General features: G+C 41.9%; 1 protein-coding gene across 2 annotated transcripts in view; it reads right to left on the minus strand.

Annotated features, from left to right (window-relative positions):
• Positions 1-16,537, minus strand: part of AFDN (afadin, adherens junction formation factor) — a 253,318-nt gene that overhangs the window by 119,922 nt on the left and 116,859 nt on the right. Inside the window, exons 14-18 of one of the 2 annotated variants that reach the window (XM_018557709.1) lie at positions 11,819-11,880; positions 11,044-11,249; positions 7,259-7,279; positions 6,467-6,612; positions 3,825-3,919 (exon numbers count right to left, since the gene is read on the minus strand). In XM_018557709.1, the coding sequence (XP_018413211.1) occupies positions 3,825-3,919; positions 6,467-6,612; positions 7,259-7,279; positions 11,044-11,249; positions 11,819-11,880 (530 nt within the window). The remainder of the gene's footprint in view (positions 1-3,824; positions 3,920-6,466; positions 6,613-7,258; positions 7,280-11,043; positions 11,250-11,818; positions 11,881-16,537) is intronic. The other variant, XM_018557710.1, reaches the window with a different exon arrangement.

Here is a 16,537-nt window from a genome sequence, read left to right on the forward strand (position 1 = left end):
TTGGGCTGAGGGGGGGGGGTGGTCATGAGGAGAGGGAGATAGCTTCTCCACTGCTGACAGAGACTGCCAGAATGCTTGTTTCTGTTGATCAGGCAGCAGGCTCTACTCTCCTGACATCAGCAGTAAGAGCCATTAGCACTGCCCACTGCTTATTCATATGGAAATTGTGGGATTTGCATATTAAGGAGCCGCAAAGTGATTTGCATATGAATGTCCTATGCAAATCACACACAGAGATCTTTTTTTCGGAACTTGCCGATACTGAGTACCGGTGCCTTGATTATCAGGAAGTGGGGCGGGGGATCATGAACGCGGGGGATCAAAGAACACCGGCTTCACTTGCCAGGCTGCCTGGCTTCCTGATTGGCTAGGAAGCTTGCTTCACATGTTGCTAAGCAGCCTGGCCTATTTTTTGCGTTTTTTGCACACTTTAAAAACCACATTTTAGACCTGAAAATAACTTAAAACACCCAAACCTTATATATTTTCTGAAAGCAAAGACCCTGTAGAATTAAATGGTGGCAGTTGCAAATTTTTATGTCGTACGATATTAGCGCAACTCTGTATCAAACCAAAAAAGTAGTAAAAAAATGCACTTAATTTTAGTGCCCAAAAACACAGAATATAACAACCATTATTTTGAAAAATGTAAAAGATGAGGTTACGACGAGTAAGTAGATACCCAACATGCCCAGGTTAAAAATCGCATGCGTGCGAGAAACGGCGACAAAATACAGTACTCCAAATTGTCCAAAGGCAAGTTAACCCCTTAGTGACCAGTGACGCCCATAGTACGTCACTGGCACCGGGCCTGTTTAAACAGACTCCAGACGGACTGTTTACATTTGTAAAGCTGACTGTCGGCTTGAAAGGGTTCTAAACCCCCCGGTTTCTTTTTGCCTATATCTACTGCTATCAAGCAGTAGATATAGGCAAAAACACGTTTTAACAGCGGTTTAAACTTACCTTGTTTTTGCTGCGCGCTCCCGTCCGAGAAAACGAAACTGCTCCAGCGGCCGCAAAGCATCTTGGGCGGGCGCATGCGCAGTTCGGATTCACAGCCGGGAGACAAGCAGACAGGCATGGTAAGTCTATGGACGCGTGCGTCCGCATGCAGACACCGCTGGATCGGAAGTGCCTGCAAGCAGAGAGGAGTCAGTGCTGGATCGGATAGCTGCCGCACCGCTGGAGGGACAGATGAAAACATCAGGAAAGAAGAGGAAGATCGGATTAAGAGACATCATTAAAGGTAAGTGCTGACATTAACATTGGGCGGAGGGAAAAAAAACCTATCCTTTAATGTCACTAACAATAGAAGCGATTCTAGCAACTCAGCTGTTGTCAGATGGCTTCTACAGGCCGGTAAACTGCCCCCCCCCCCCTTCCGACAACCCTATTATGTTCCCTAGGCTGCGCTGCCCCTCCTACAGGCCCGGGACTGACTTCTTGGGTGTTGGTGGGAAGTTGGGGAGGATAGCAGCGGAGGATAGCGGCGAACGTCCGTTCATCGATCTCCTCCCCGTTCTATGGGACCAGGAGCGACGCGTACTGCATCACTTCCGGACCCACAGCTGTCATTGCTGGGCTCCTGAAGCGATCTGCACTTCAATAGCTTATTTAGAGTGTGAAGGTGACACTAGGGGTCTTTTGGACCCCCAGTATCTCCTTAAAGAGTATCCTTCACTGCCAATATGTTAACACATGGGGGGGCTTGTAAGCCACATCTGGAGTACGCGGTCCAGTTTTGGTCGCCGGTACTGAGAAGGGATGTCCTTGAACTGGAGAGAGTCCAGCGGAGGGCAACAAAACTAATTAGGGGAATGGAGGACCATAGCTATGAGACAAGGCTTCTGACCTTAAACATGTTTACGCTGGAATTAAGGAGATTAAGGGGGATATGATTTTCATGTACAAGATGTTCAATGGTGGTAGCAACATTGGCAACAAACTGTTTTGAGATTAACTCCATTACAAAGACTAGAGGCCACCACCTAAAGTTGGTGGCGAAAAAATTCCAGCACAATAGGCGAAGAGGGTTCTTTACAGTAAGAGCGGTTAAGGTCTGGAACTCACTGCCATCGGCAGTGATTTCAGCCAAGAGTGTAGATTTGTTCAAGAAACGTTTGGACAATTTCTTGAGGGACCGTAATATCCAGGGATACCAGTATCCCTACGAATGAGATGATGCATGGACCTATATGGGTTGGACTTGATGGACGTATGTCTTTATTCAACCCCAAATACTATGTAACTATGTAATAGCAATTAAAGTAAAAATAATACAAATTATTTCACCCCGAGCATGCGCGCCATAACGTAAACACGCGTTGGGTGCGCCTGTGTATGAAAACGATGATCCTGATACACATGTTGCGTATCGCCACGCACATCAGAGGGAGAACAATAATTCTAGGGCCAATATTTATGCGCACCTCAAAACTGATGACCTGTAGGGGCTTTTAAAGCGTCTACTGACTTTTTGGGGTACTGAATTTTGTTGCCGTTTCATAGACGCACACAATTGTTAACCTGGGCATGTTGCGTATCGGTTTACTTGTTGTAACCTCATTTTATTTAAAAAATGGGTATTTTGTTGGGTTTTGGGGCACTAAATTTAACATTATTAAGTGCATTCTTCACTAAATTTGGGGGTTTGATAAGTTGCGCTAATATCGGGCAACATAAAAATTTGCAACTGCCACCATTTTTTTTTACAGGGTCTTGGCTTTCAGAAAATATATAACGTTTGGGGGTTTGAAGTAATTTTCAGGCCTAAAATGTGGATTATAACATGGGTGCAAAAAATGAAAAAAGGCCTGTCATGAAGGGGTTAAAGGCCCATACACATCATCAGTTTAGAGATATCTGTGAATATTGGCCCGATAATTATAGCTCTCACTCTGGCATACGCGGCGATACCAAACATGTGTATCGCGATCAACGTTTTCATAGGTAGGCGCACCCGACGCGTGTTTACGTTAATACACGTGCACTCGCAGGGGCGGGGGGACTTTAATTTTTTTCCATTTATTTTATTTGTTCTTATGTTTTTAAAAACGTTAGAAAAAAATAAATTTTTACTTACAAGTCCCCTATGTGATAGCACATTAGAGGCGATCGGTACTCATTTAGATGACACTAGGTATCTAAAGACCCCTGGTGTCACCTTTGCATTCCAAATAAGCTATTGGAACACAGATCCTGCTCCAATAGCTTATTGCCCTGCTTCTGCAGCTGAGCATTGACAGATAAGGGACCGGAAGTGATGCAATCAAAGTTGCTTCCCATTCCTTAGAGCGGGGAGGAGATCTGTGTTGGCTGGTCTCCTCTCTTCCTTCCCACCGACATACGACATGCTAGTCCCAGTCCCGGGCCCGTGGGAGGAGCAGTTGAGCCTGGGAAGCAAGGCGGGGGTGTCCTGCGGGAGTGCTAGGCTGGGAAAAGGGGGGGGTGCGCACTACACCGGCCCCTGGAAGAGATCTGGTAGCAGCTCAGCCACCAGAATCACTTCTACTGTAAAGCAGACAGTCGGCTTTACAAATGTGAACAGAGTCCTGGTGGCTGTTTGAAGGGGCTCGCTGCAAGCGACATACGAGATACGTCCATGGCAGCAAAAGGGTTAGAAATACCAAAACAACTTGAACCACATGGTGCCACGTTTTCAAACATTGCATTTGTGACCATAACAACAATCTGACATATAGCATTTATATTCATACCAAAACACACAGGGAACAAAAACATAAGCAACAAAAGCCAACACTTATATGTAAAATAATTTTAAACCCATCATGGCATGTTATGTTATATACTTTATTTCTGACCTATTTTTGGCCTTTGTAGGTTGTTCTCCTCTGGATCGTCTAAAAATGCTGGCATAAAATTGCTTAGTTCTGACTGGAGGCAGTGCACCAAATACCTAGGTATGAAAAGAGAAAACAACGAATATACTCCCATTAGCAGCAAGAAATACATTGGCCATGTGAAGTTTCTGCATTAAAACAAACGAAGTTCCACAAGATACCATTTCTACTTCCACCGATTGACTGATGGTTTGGCACATTGTTCCTGACATCTTAAAAAGACTGAAGCAAAACAACGTGACGGATGACTTTATTGGTTTTAATAGGGACACATTTTTCTTAAATTCTAGAAGTTTGTTTCCTGGAACTTTTATATAACAACAAATTATATTAAAGAGAACATTAATGTAAATGAAATGAGCCTAATTTGCCATAATGGTACCATCAGTTTCTGAAGCTGCATACTGCAAAAGGGCATTTATAAAGTTCAGTTTGCCTCTTCTTCAGATGATCTAATCTGGACTAGTTTATATAAACCAGGGGTCTCAAACTCAATTCACTCGGGGTCCACTCGACAAATTTTTTTTCTCCCATGGGGGCCGCTTGCCAAATTTCATACTTTAAAATAGAATGTAACTGTATCCGGTTTGGTACTACAGACACTAATATACACTCACAAAAAGGCCCCATTCATATCTGTAGGTTTAGGTGCAATTAGGGATTCTTGCATCAGAAACTTGCGTTTTCCTGCAGCAGAAATCCCTAATCTGGCGTTTACAAGCGGCCGCTGTCACCCATTGAAGTTAATGATCAGGTGACAGAAGTTACATGTAAACGCCTGCACACCGCATGTAATGATATGCGATATTACATGCGGTTAGAAAACACTCTCCCTGGATGCACAATCATTGCGTCCAGGGAGAGGAGGGAACCGCTGTCACAGCAGCATTGCCAAGCGGTGAGGAGAGAGAGAGAGACGCTCAGCCAGGTTCCGACAGCTGGCGGCCCTCTCTCACCGCTCGGCCATGCTGCTGTGACAGCGGCTCCCTCCTCAGCCGCCTTCAGCACTTGCTTCACTTTCCTTTGGATCCCCCTGCATACAGGCGGGGGAGCGCAGCGGGGATCCAGAGCAAAAGCTGCAGGCTGAGCTCAGTGCGTGGCCAAATAGCGGACGATCGGTACATATCAGCGTTATGTTCCAATCCTCGGTGGAGAGCAAATTCTGGAGCAATTAGCTGATCACTCCAGTGTTTGTAAATAACTGGGGACACATAGTAGTATGCAAGATCTAGTACTATGTGTCCCCAGCTATGAATGAACAGGAAGTGCTTTACATCCTGTTTCTCAATGGGGAGTAGCACTCTGCACAGAGGATTATCCCCATTCAGAAACTGGATAGTAAATATTTTCTTAATGAATGGAAAGCCACTGTACTTTCCATACTTTTAGAACAGATGCTGCAGAAAAAGAGATTGAGAACTTTGTGTCCTCAATTTCTTTTTCCAATTTAAAAAGGGAAATATCAGGGGGCTTTTTAGACCCCTGACATTTCCCCCAAAGCCTCCCAACAGTAAAAAAAAAATTAAAAATAAATAATTTAAAAAAACCATCCTGGAGGCGGGGCGCTGGGTGACGTCACAAGCCTGTTGGGGGGGCATGTTCTTTTTTTTCTTGCCCTGGGTGCAAAAGGAGCTAGCTACGGCTCTGCTCCTGCAGGGACAGGGGAGAGACAGCAGAGAAAGTGAGAGAAGAGACAGCAGAGAGAAGAGACAGCAGATAAAAACAGGGGAGTGAGCAAGAAGAGAGAGAAGAGACAGCCAAGATAGAGGGCCGGTTCACACCACAAAGTCTGGGGTCCAGAGTGTTTGGCCTCTAGAACGCACTGGAATGCAAGCCGGCCGGCTCCCTACGTTCAGTAGCGGGAGGGTTTTTTTAATTGAAGTCAATGGCACCGCAGCCACACCCCGCCCAAGTGCAATCGCCCGCACATGAGTGCCTGCACTCCAGTCCAGTGCGATCTGCAAAAAAAAAGTGCTTGCAGCATTTTTTAAATGCTCCGCCACGCCTCCTCCAGCCCCTGAATGCAGGTGTTTTTCGTTGGTAGTTCTAATTGAGCTCATCATTTGAAAAGTAGATCTCCAGGCGAAAAACTGTGGGCGCCCCTGCACTAAAGCATGGCTTGGATTATCCCACTTCTTACCTAAACACCAATGCTCTCTTTTTTTTTTTTCAATAAATAACATTTCAACACATTTGGTTGGATCTGTGAATCCTGCAAGAAATCCAGTAGTCACTTTACTTAATTTGCACTCTAGTCTGTGCTGCACTGATATATCAAGGAAAGTTATCAGCCCTGCCTAGTTCACCCGTGCAAGCTACAGAACATCTCCCCCATATATTATAGAATTGAGGAGAAAGCGATGTTTTCTGTAGTCAAAACCAGGAGTAAGAAGCCTAGAGTGACAACAATGTTCGTGCATAGATAGAATACAGCAAGTAAGCATTGCTACCTTAGGACAGGAAGTGTTTCTGAAAGCCTAGAAAAAGGAAAAAAATAATGCAGCCACCACTTCTGAGGACTTGTAAACTGCAATATATTTCATTTTTGTACTTGGGTATAGGTAAACTTTAAACATTCTGTAAGGAAATATGAAAGTTCTTACTTGAAAGCCATTTGGACTAAATGTGCCAAAACATCTTGAGCATCCAACGTGATACGGCTGAGATCCCGATCTTGTTTAATAAAATTGAGCAACTCTGATGCATTTGCCATCCAGAATGCAAGTGCTCCAGCGATGTTTTTTTGCTTCTGCACAAACGAGAAATCAGCATTATAATGTGATTTGCATTGTTATTTGATAATATACAAGATATACAAGCATAGACAGACCAGTAACATGATATGTACTATACACCAGTTAACAGATAAGAGCACTACAGAAGTATCTCTGATTCATGTTCATTTATTGTTAAATATATTTTGAGTAGTATTGTAAAAGTATATCCTCAGGTATTACAAAAAGTAAAAGAGGCCTTGCCTGGTAACTGATGCATAAGTGTGTCCAAGAAATATAATCCCAAGTACCACCTCCAATTGCTGTTAGTCGCCAGGACACAAATATCTCATACTGGTCTGTCGGAAATGTGAACCAAAAGAATGCTACGCCAGGTTAGATGAGATCCAAAGAATAGGAGCCATAGAGAACAACATGAGGGGTAAAAAAAGGAGGGGGGGGGGGGCTTCGCTTATTTTATTTCCACACTGGAGGTGCATCAAGCAGAGGATTATGGGATGCCAAAAAGTTGCACAGTCAAAAAGAATTTTAGTACAGCACAAGTCCAGTTGTTGAATGAGTGTTATGAACTTTTCAGCCCAGCCATTTAAAGAAGAGTTTTGAAAGCTGCGTGAGACCGAGCTAAGCTGGTGTAGCTGGGATTGTGTCTCATTGTCCTACCTGGTCACCCTGGTCTATTTCCTGGAGAATAACAGATGAGGAAATCAAGCAGAACAGAGAAAGAAACTTGTGAACAAATATGACAGACCAGATTTATAACAGCTATTAAACTTACAAGGAAAAATGTAACAGCAAAAAAAAAAAAAACATCAAAAACATACAAAGCTCTCAACCTAAGAACATAAACAAGAAGCTGCTAATATCTATAAATATCTGTGCACTGAATATCCAAGTTAGAGGCAGCACCATACAAAACTTATATTTTAGTTATACTTGATTCATTACAAGCGATCGCATGCTGACTTCTCATATTTCTTAAAATATTAGAAACCAGCAGCTGATTCAGTCAGCAGATGCCCAGCAAAAATAAAAGAAAGGTTTTAAGTGTAGACTGGAGTTTTGTGTACATGCCTACCGAAGAAACATGCTCAGAATTAAATCTTTTGTTGAAAAAAAAAAAAAATCAAACTGGAGGACACAAACAAGAGTCCTCCAGTCACCCTAGGCTCAGTATACCGCGAGCTGTAGCTCGCGGTATACGGAGACGCCGCAGCTGAAGCGGATCCCGAAGCCTGTGACAGTCTCATTGTCACTCAATCACTCACCTCATAGTTCTCCTTTAATGCAACAAATATATTATTATATATACATACACACACATATATACAAACACACACATATTTTAACTGTGCCTTTTTTGAGGTGCTATGTAGGCATTATGTAAATAGATTACAAAAAAATATTATCCCCTTAATTCCAACATACACACATTCACAAAAATGTTGAGGGTATATGTGGGTGTCTTCAAATACAATCAGCAGTATCTATTAAGAACCTCAGGAATTGACATTTTTTTAGAAAGCACTGGGCAATGAAGCACTGGTAATTCAAAGTGAACGTTAATAATCTGGAATGCAACCTGAACAGGAAAATACAGAGCCTTCATACTTAAATATGAATATGCCTAATTTTAAACTCATGAATCTATGGACCAGAATATATAAAAGCCAGTAATCATAAAAGGATTTCTGACACCTGTGCGGAGACATTTTACACATAACATGCTTATAATTTCATTATCTGTACAATGAGTCCTGAAAATTAGAACTGAGCTTTCCTGAAAGTTTCCATCTACTAAGTGGATAAAAGATAAGACTTAAAGTGACATTAAACCCTCAGATTTTTTTAACATAAACCAACACTGTAATGTGTGCCTTACTGTAATCCATGGTTGTTTCCCTTCTCTTTGCTGCTCTTCCTTTTAAATCCTTCTGTTTTCTCATGCTGGGGGAGAACATCCCTTTGCAGCTGAGTGCCTCTTCCTGTAGTGCTGGCTCAGGTTGTGAACCTACACACAGGCACCATGTATCCATTTCAGAGACAAGGCAGTCTGCTGCAAAACAGAAGTTCTGCCCAGCATGAGAAGAGAGAAGGATTTAAAAGGAAAAGCAGCAAAAAGAAGGGAAACAACCATGCATTACAGTAAGGCACACATTACAGTATTGTTTTATGTTAAAAAATCTGAGGGTTTAATGTCACTTTAAATCTATATTTTTATGCTTCTATCATGGCCATACAATACATAACTGTTCGATTAAACCATAACATACATGCTGACATGATCATTCAGCATGATCTGGGTTTACAATCATTAAACAAGTAAAGGAAAGCTGCAGGTAGTGTGAGATTTCTACATCATAAGTTACCTACCATGCCTAATATAAACTATTTCAGGTAACAGAATATTTAGAGAGAGAAAAAAAGATTGCTAAACACAGACCATGCCTATGTCGAGACTATACACATTAAATTAGTAACATATTCTGAACAAACAGCAAAAGTAAATTAAGAACCCTCATTTACCTCTGCAGTTATAGGAATTGTGTAGAAATTCAACTTCAAAGTTCACAACAGAGGTACTGAAATGTCAGTCTTTTCATTTTACTGCCTATTGCTGCAGAACCTTAGCAACCTGTTGGCCTTCTAATGTAAACACAAATTTAGTCGTTTTTAGTAGCTTACAAGCACTGTAAGCTACTAAAAACGACTAAATCCTGACTTTTGAGTTTCTGTGGCGCTCTTTGAGGATAAATTACTTCAAATTACATGCATCTAGAGAGGTCAGGGATCGCTTGTTCTACAGCTTTCTTACTGCTGGTTAAGAATATGTAAAAAAATGTCTATAGTCTTGGCACAGGTTTACTTTAATCTATTAACAACAGAAATGTATGCAAACCACAATATAATGTATGAGGAACAAACAAAAGTGACTGTTGTGGATTGCTTAACCATAATTAATTGAATACACAGTCTTCACTACAAGGAAATTAGTAGTAAATGCGTTTAGTCTATATATAACGCAATCAAACATTATATTTCTAGTTAGCCCTTGGAGAAAAAGGAATGACGACTGGTCCAGCCTGTAATTCTGTAAGCCATGTTATGCCTATCCTCATGAGTGAGGGATAGGAATACAATCTTATTTTTAAGTGTTTCTTGCACTCAGTTTTTACACCTGTAAATAAGAACATAAAATAATGGCTTTTTCAGCTAAATAAGCACAGGTAGCCAGGTAATTGGCATGTTCACAAAGGATCAGATGTAGCAATGATTGTATTTCTCAAGGCAGGTTCGCTTTATGGGTACTCACCAGCCCTAGATCTAGCCATAAACTGTATGTGCATATTTTTTTCCAGGCAGGATCTAAGATCCCAGAAGTAGTTTATCTTTTCAAGTCATCAAAGGTTTTTCAAAGTATTATATAGGTTCTATCGTTAACTTCGAACTGTTCTCTTTCTCAACACTACTTTATGAATAGATCATAATCATCAAACATGCAGGGATGTTCTTTAGCAGATACATCCAATTTAACCACACACTAGTACACCGTGTTTTATTTATGGAAGTGGATGCATGTTGAACATTTTTTTAAAATATATTTTTCTTTAAGAGGCTGGGTTCACTGAAAGGCAAAAGCGTTTTTGCTCACGTTTTTGATGCACGTTTTGAAGGTTTTTTTTTTTAGCAGATTGTAGCTTACTGATGTTAATGAGCAAATGCCCGACAAATGCGCACAAAAACACCTCAAACGCTCGTTTTTAAAATGTTTCTTAGTAAGTCTATGGGGCCAAAACTGTAATATTTCCCAAAAAACTAATGTACTTTTTCCCAGGGACAGGCATTTTGCCTATTGCAACAAAATGGTCAGATGTGAGCAGGGCTAAAGAAAGGAATATGATTTATTTTTATGGGCATATTTTTTTAGCGTTTTTTAGGGCAGAAAAAGCGCTACAAAACGCTCCGTGTTAACCAGGCCTAATGCTCAGAGCTACAAAAAAAATATTTTTATCAACTGTTAGCTAAATATAAAATAATACCTATGAATATCTCAAATTCACTACTGTCACCAAGTGGAACACTATGGTCCTTTTAAAAAGTTAAATATTGCTTTGCTGCAAAACAGATTTTTTACACAGCTAAATTTCCCCTAATTTCAGTGTTAAAATGAGAAGCTCCTGCTGTGCTCTTAAAACAAAAAATAATCTTGAAAACAGTGTAACTGAGTAACATGTACTCAATTATAACATTAAAACAATTCCAAATAAATAGAATTTTTAAACTATTATCAACTGTCCTATATATTTATGTATTTACAAACACACACACAAACAATATAATATATATACAGTATATGTAATGTGAAGGGCTGATAACACTGTTTACAGGAGGTTTCTTCCAAACAAAAAATATTCAAATCTTACTTTAAATGAACTAGAAAAGCTCACCTGTATCACACCTTCCATCATGCTCACCATCTTGTTCACAATGGCGATTACTTTGTGAGTTCGCTCAGTAGGACTGATGTCTGGTCTGTACTGACTGGACAATACATACCGGCAGGTCATGTATAACACATAGGTAGGAGACAGTTTGAAGTGCACAGTGGAACTATTCGTGTAATTGATGACGGCGGACAGGAAAGAGTCTTCCGCTGTAATAACACAAATTAAGATTGATTAAAATGGGTTTGGTAAATTATTGACGTGTCCCATCCTAAATATTAAAACTAGAAAACTTTTACACATACACACAGGACTTTTAGGTACCAAAATGATTTCTAAAAAAATCAATCATAAAAATTATTTTATTTTGAATGAAAATATTTTTTTTTTTTTTTGAAGAAAAATATTTTCTCAGCAGTTCTTCCACCATTGCCCATGCAAACTTCTCTACAACTCTAATGCCACATTCTCAATACTACCATCTATACCATGTTCGCTGGCAGCCCCTTCTCCATGATAAATTATCTGGCAACTCCCCCTCTACAAGTCCATACTACATTCTCTGGTAGCTATTCATCTGCCATCTTCATCAATTATAATCTTAAGTCTACAGCTGCCTATAGCTTAGTAAATTTCTAAAAAAATGTGTTCACTTCAAAAAACAAAACAGAAAACAAAGCATAAAACACATACAATAAAGGAGACTCTGTTACGATACCAAAACCCATGTCATCTCCCAATAACAATTCTCTAGGAATAAACCAAATAATTTACTTACAGTTTTCTCTAAACTCGATGCTTGCAGGTAATACATGCTCTGGTCCGTGAGCATCATGAGGCCTAAGAAATAAAAACATGTGATAAAAACATTTACTGAATGTAGAAGGTCAAATCTGCTGTTCAGTGACAAAGACCTTTCAGTAGAAACTGTCTGGAATTTAGAGAATTCATGGTCATAGCAATTTTTTAGGAATTTATGATCAGACTACGTCTAATGAGTTACTTGAGGTTTCATACTTCCTACACCGTGCACGGGAGTTACCTGCATATATTATTAATACAACTCACAGTACACTGCAGCTGCCATCTCAGGAGCTCAAGTAACAGTAAAAAAAAAACATATGGTAATGCCAAGGTCACACATTAAAGACGCAGAAGAAACATTTGTTGTAAGATACCTAATAATGATGTTTGAAAAGAAAATAGAATACTGTATACTTTTTTATGAGTAAAGCCACAGAACAATTAAGAGTCTTAATGGATTGAAACAATAGAAAAAAAAATATGATGTACTCAACTTCACATTTTAAAGCATTACTAAACAGATGGTGTTTTTTCCTTAATGCATTCTCTGCATTAAGTTAAAATATGTCCCCGTCTACCCCCCACTTACCTGTCAGCGCCGCTTCTCACCACCGCTGGTCCCCAAAATGATCCTCCGTCCTGAACTTCCTAGTAGTGGGGGAGGAAGTGGAGGTCAGAGGAGCAATAGGCTCCTTCTGCTGTCAACCTGTTTGGCGGAGAGGAAGGGTGTGGCCTGCTGCTGGGCTGTGTATGTCTAGGTCAAGCATGCACAGGTGCCTCCACAACAGCCACTTGGCGGCACCCGTGCAGGGGCGGGGGGGAAGAGCTATGTGAGGACCCACTAGACAAGAGGAACTGAGCATTTTTTTTTTTTTTATTCAATACGTTTTTATTGGTGTGAAAAAGTATAACAAAAGGCTCCACTGCAAGTGGCAGACTGGTAATTGCATATAGATAACAGCAATGTTGTGTACTGAGCTTGGGTTCATCAAGAAATACAGCAGGAGGTAGGAAGTACATGGGATATTGATAACAGTCATCGATTACAACCTGCCATTGCGTAGATGTGTATGCCAGTCTGTCTAGGAAGACCGGGCATAACCAGAACTAAAACAATATTAAGTAGAAGGGAAAGGAGAGAAGAAAAGGAGAGAATCAGAGGGAGGTACAGTAAGACCAGAGGGGGAAAGGAGGAAAAGGAAGGAAGGAGAGGAGGGGAGGTAGAGGTATGTTGGGGGAGCGTGCACGTCAGAGCATGTATTATCGAGAGGTTGATCCCAAAGTTAAGTGCCCATTAGAGACCTGTCGAAGTTAGGTGGAAGGAAGTTAGCGGCCCACGGCTCCCAGACTCTATTGAATTTGAAAAGACTACCAAGTAATTTAGCCGTCAGATTCTCGTTGATGATGACCCAGTGAAGCCTATTTTTGACAGCTGAGATACTCAAACTATCAGAGAGCCAGGCGCTGGCTATTACCCGTTTCGCCTCCGATGGCACGTGTGTGAAAAAAGAGGGGTTACAGAGAAAGGAGAGAAGGGGCAGATGGGACGACACCAAACCTCCCGAGTACTTGACCCCGTCCCATACCCGCAGAGAGTGCAGAGTGATAGGGTTAGTCAGTGACCTCCTGTCTTTAGGGGGTAACCAAAGAAGGTTCTGGGATTTGGAGGGGACTACAATCAACGGCTTATAATGCAACCCACAAAGGGTTTTCGGTGAGTGCATGCAATTTAGTAAGTTTGGAAATTTGGGCAGCTTGGTAGTACTTTGTAATGTGGGGGTCTAGGCCTCCAGCCATTCGGGGTTGGAATAATACGAACTGGAGATACGAGTCCTACAGCTCTGCCAGATGTATCGTAAAAGTTGACCCTGGAAAATTCGTAGATAGTGGGGAGGCACCGAGACTGGGAGCACCGAAAGAGGTAGAGTAATTTAGGGAGATAAGACATTTTAGCAGCCGCAATAGGCCCAACCAGGAGAGAGAGTAGGTGGACCAAATAGAAAGCAATGATTGAAGTTTACGACGGAGGGTAGTTGGCATCAAACAGGGTAAAGTAGTCCTTAGTGAGGAAGACTCCCAGATATTTAAGTTTTGTAGATTCCCAATGATAGCGGAAGGAAATTTGAAGTGTAGACAGTAAGGGCTGCGGGAGATTTATGTTAAGGGATTTAGATTTCAAGGTGTTGATTGTTACACCTGAGAGGGAACCAAATGAGAAAAGGAGGCTGTGGAGATTTGGCAAGGCGACAAGTGGGTTAGTGATTTTATAATGGTGGACTGCAAGGGGTAGACCCGTAAGGTTAGGGGAATTCCTAATAAGGTGTGCTAGGGGTTCGATGGACAGGGCAAATAGAAGCGGGGAAAGGGGGCATCCTTGGCGTGTGCCTCGGAGTATTGGAAAGGAATTAGAAAAAAAAACGGCGTATCTGGGGGAAGAGAAGAGTGCAGAGACCCAAGATCAAAAATGGGGTCCGAAGCCCCAGCGTTCCAAGAGGTGAAAAAGGAAAGGCCAAGAGAGGGAGTCGAACGCTTTACTAATGTCAAGAGATAGGAGCATGGAGGGTACCTGTCGCTTCCGTGCCGCTTGAAAAAAGTAGTGCAATCTTACGGATATTATCACTAGCCTGGCGAGTAGGCATAGAGCCCACTTGGTCCTTATGAATTAAGTCCCCTATCCCCGTGTTCAGCCTGGTTTCCATTATCTTAGCTAGAAGTTTAACGTCTTTATTGAGAAGTGAGATGGGCCTAAAATTAGAGGGAGAGGAGTTGTCCATAACAGGTTTAGGGATCATGACCACTGTAGCGGATAGAGTATCAGGGCGGAATAAATGGCCATTACAGATAGAATTAAAAGCTGCTCGTAGCAGTGGGATCAGCAGGTCAGAGTAATTCTTATAATAAGTAGCTGTGAAACCGTCCAATCCAGGCTTTTTAACAGGTCTTAGCGTTTTTATAGCCAATTTCAATTCCATATCGGTAATGGGGTCATCTAGGAGAGTGCGAAAAGTGTCTGGTAGTGGAGGGAGTGACAGCTCAGAAAGAAGAGGATCGTTTAAAAAGCGGGGAGGACAAAGGAGGAGTGGAATATAAATTGGAGAAGAGAGAGTGGAACATATCCACAATTTTAGCTGGATTGCTGGTGTAAGAGTCCCCTGAGCCTGTAAGGCGGTGACGTTGGGTCCGTTTTGCGGAGCCTAGAGGCTAGAAGGGAATCAGGCTTATCAGCCTTGAGGTAGAAAAGATGTTTCGTGCGTCTGATAGCTTCCTCCGCCTGGTGGGTAAGATGTAAGTTGAGGTTCAGATAAGCAGGGTCCAGGGCCGATTTGTTCAACAGGGTAGGCCTACGCTGGTAGAGGAGGGAGTGCTCATAGAATTCTCATTCCAGGTTATGAAGACGAGTGACATACTTATTTTTAAGGATAGAAGAGGTTTTAATACAATGCCCTCTCATCACCGCCTTGTGGGTGTCCCAAACAGTCAATGCAGTAGTGTCAGGGACACAGTTCAAGCTAATGTAATCCATGAGATGGTAACGGAGGGAGGCTTTTAAGGAAGAGTCGGAGAAGAGGGAGTCGTTAAATGACCAAGAAGGGGAAGCACCACTCGTTAGCAATGAGGACAGGGAGATCATAACGGCGGACTGGTCAGTCCAGGAAATGGGGAGAATGCAAGCGGGTGTAAGGGAAGAAAGTAGGGGAAGGGACAGAAAGATATGGTCGATACGAGAGAATGATTTATGGGGATGGGAGTAAAAGGTATAATCCTTTTCAGTGGGTGCAATTCACGCCAACTGTCAATAAGTGAGTGCCTAGCCAGAAGAGAGTGCAATGAGACTGAACGGGTAGAGAAGGTTGGGGCAGAGTCCGACCGGTCTAAGAAGGGAAACAGACCTGAATTACTATCTACGCAGAGGAGTACAGTGCCTTTCTGGTGATGCATAATCAATTGTAAAAGGTGGGTGAAGAATGGTAGTTAGTTTGTGTTAAGTGCATAATATGTAACTATGGTCACTTTGGTGTCATGAAGCATGCCCGTGAGGAGCAAATACCTCCCCGCCGGGTCCCTGATCTGACCGGATAAAAGGACACCAATGTCCTTTTTTAGCTGGCTTTCTGGCCAATCAGGAAGACCGGGGGCGGGTCATTACATGCCACCCGGCTTCCTGATTGGTCACCAGGGAGCATGGAGCTGGCCAATCAGGAAGCCGGGCGGCATGTAAGGACTCCACGTCCAGCTTGACGATACCTGAACTTCCAGTATCGGGAGCTCTTAGGCGAGTCCGAGTACTCACCCAAATACTTGGTATCGGCACCGATACTAGTATCGATATCGGTGCATCCCTAGTAAATTCTATTAATAGTAGCATGCCCTGAAACCTCCAAAATGCTTTCTGAAGAGCTTTCTATTCCAATGAATGCAGAGCAGGTCTGCTAGCTGCAAACAGTATTTGTTGGCAAAGAGCAGCTTGTTCACAGCAAAGCAGGATATCATTCAGAGTCAAGAGTGCAGGCCACAGTATTTTAAACGGAAGGTAGCCCATCATTCTACCAATTTTTTCTTCTCCATGAGGCCTCATATTTCTTATTGATATGCACTAATCCTTTAAGCAGATATACAATTTTAGGAAAAAAGGTTATGAATATGTTCATACATACATATATGACTAAAACTCTAAGTAATGGAAAAAAAACAT

This window comes from Nanorana parkeri, unplaced genomic scaffold, assembly GCF_000935625.1.
Source record: "Nanorana parkeri isolate BGI_ZX_2015 unplaced genomic scaffold, ASM93562v1 scaffold296, whole genome shotgun sequence".
In the NCBI taxonomy this organism is placed as follows: domain Eukaryota; kingdom Metazoa; phylum Chordata; class Amphibia; order Anura; family Dicroglossidae; genus Nanorana; species Nanorana parkeri.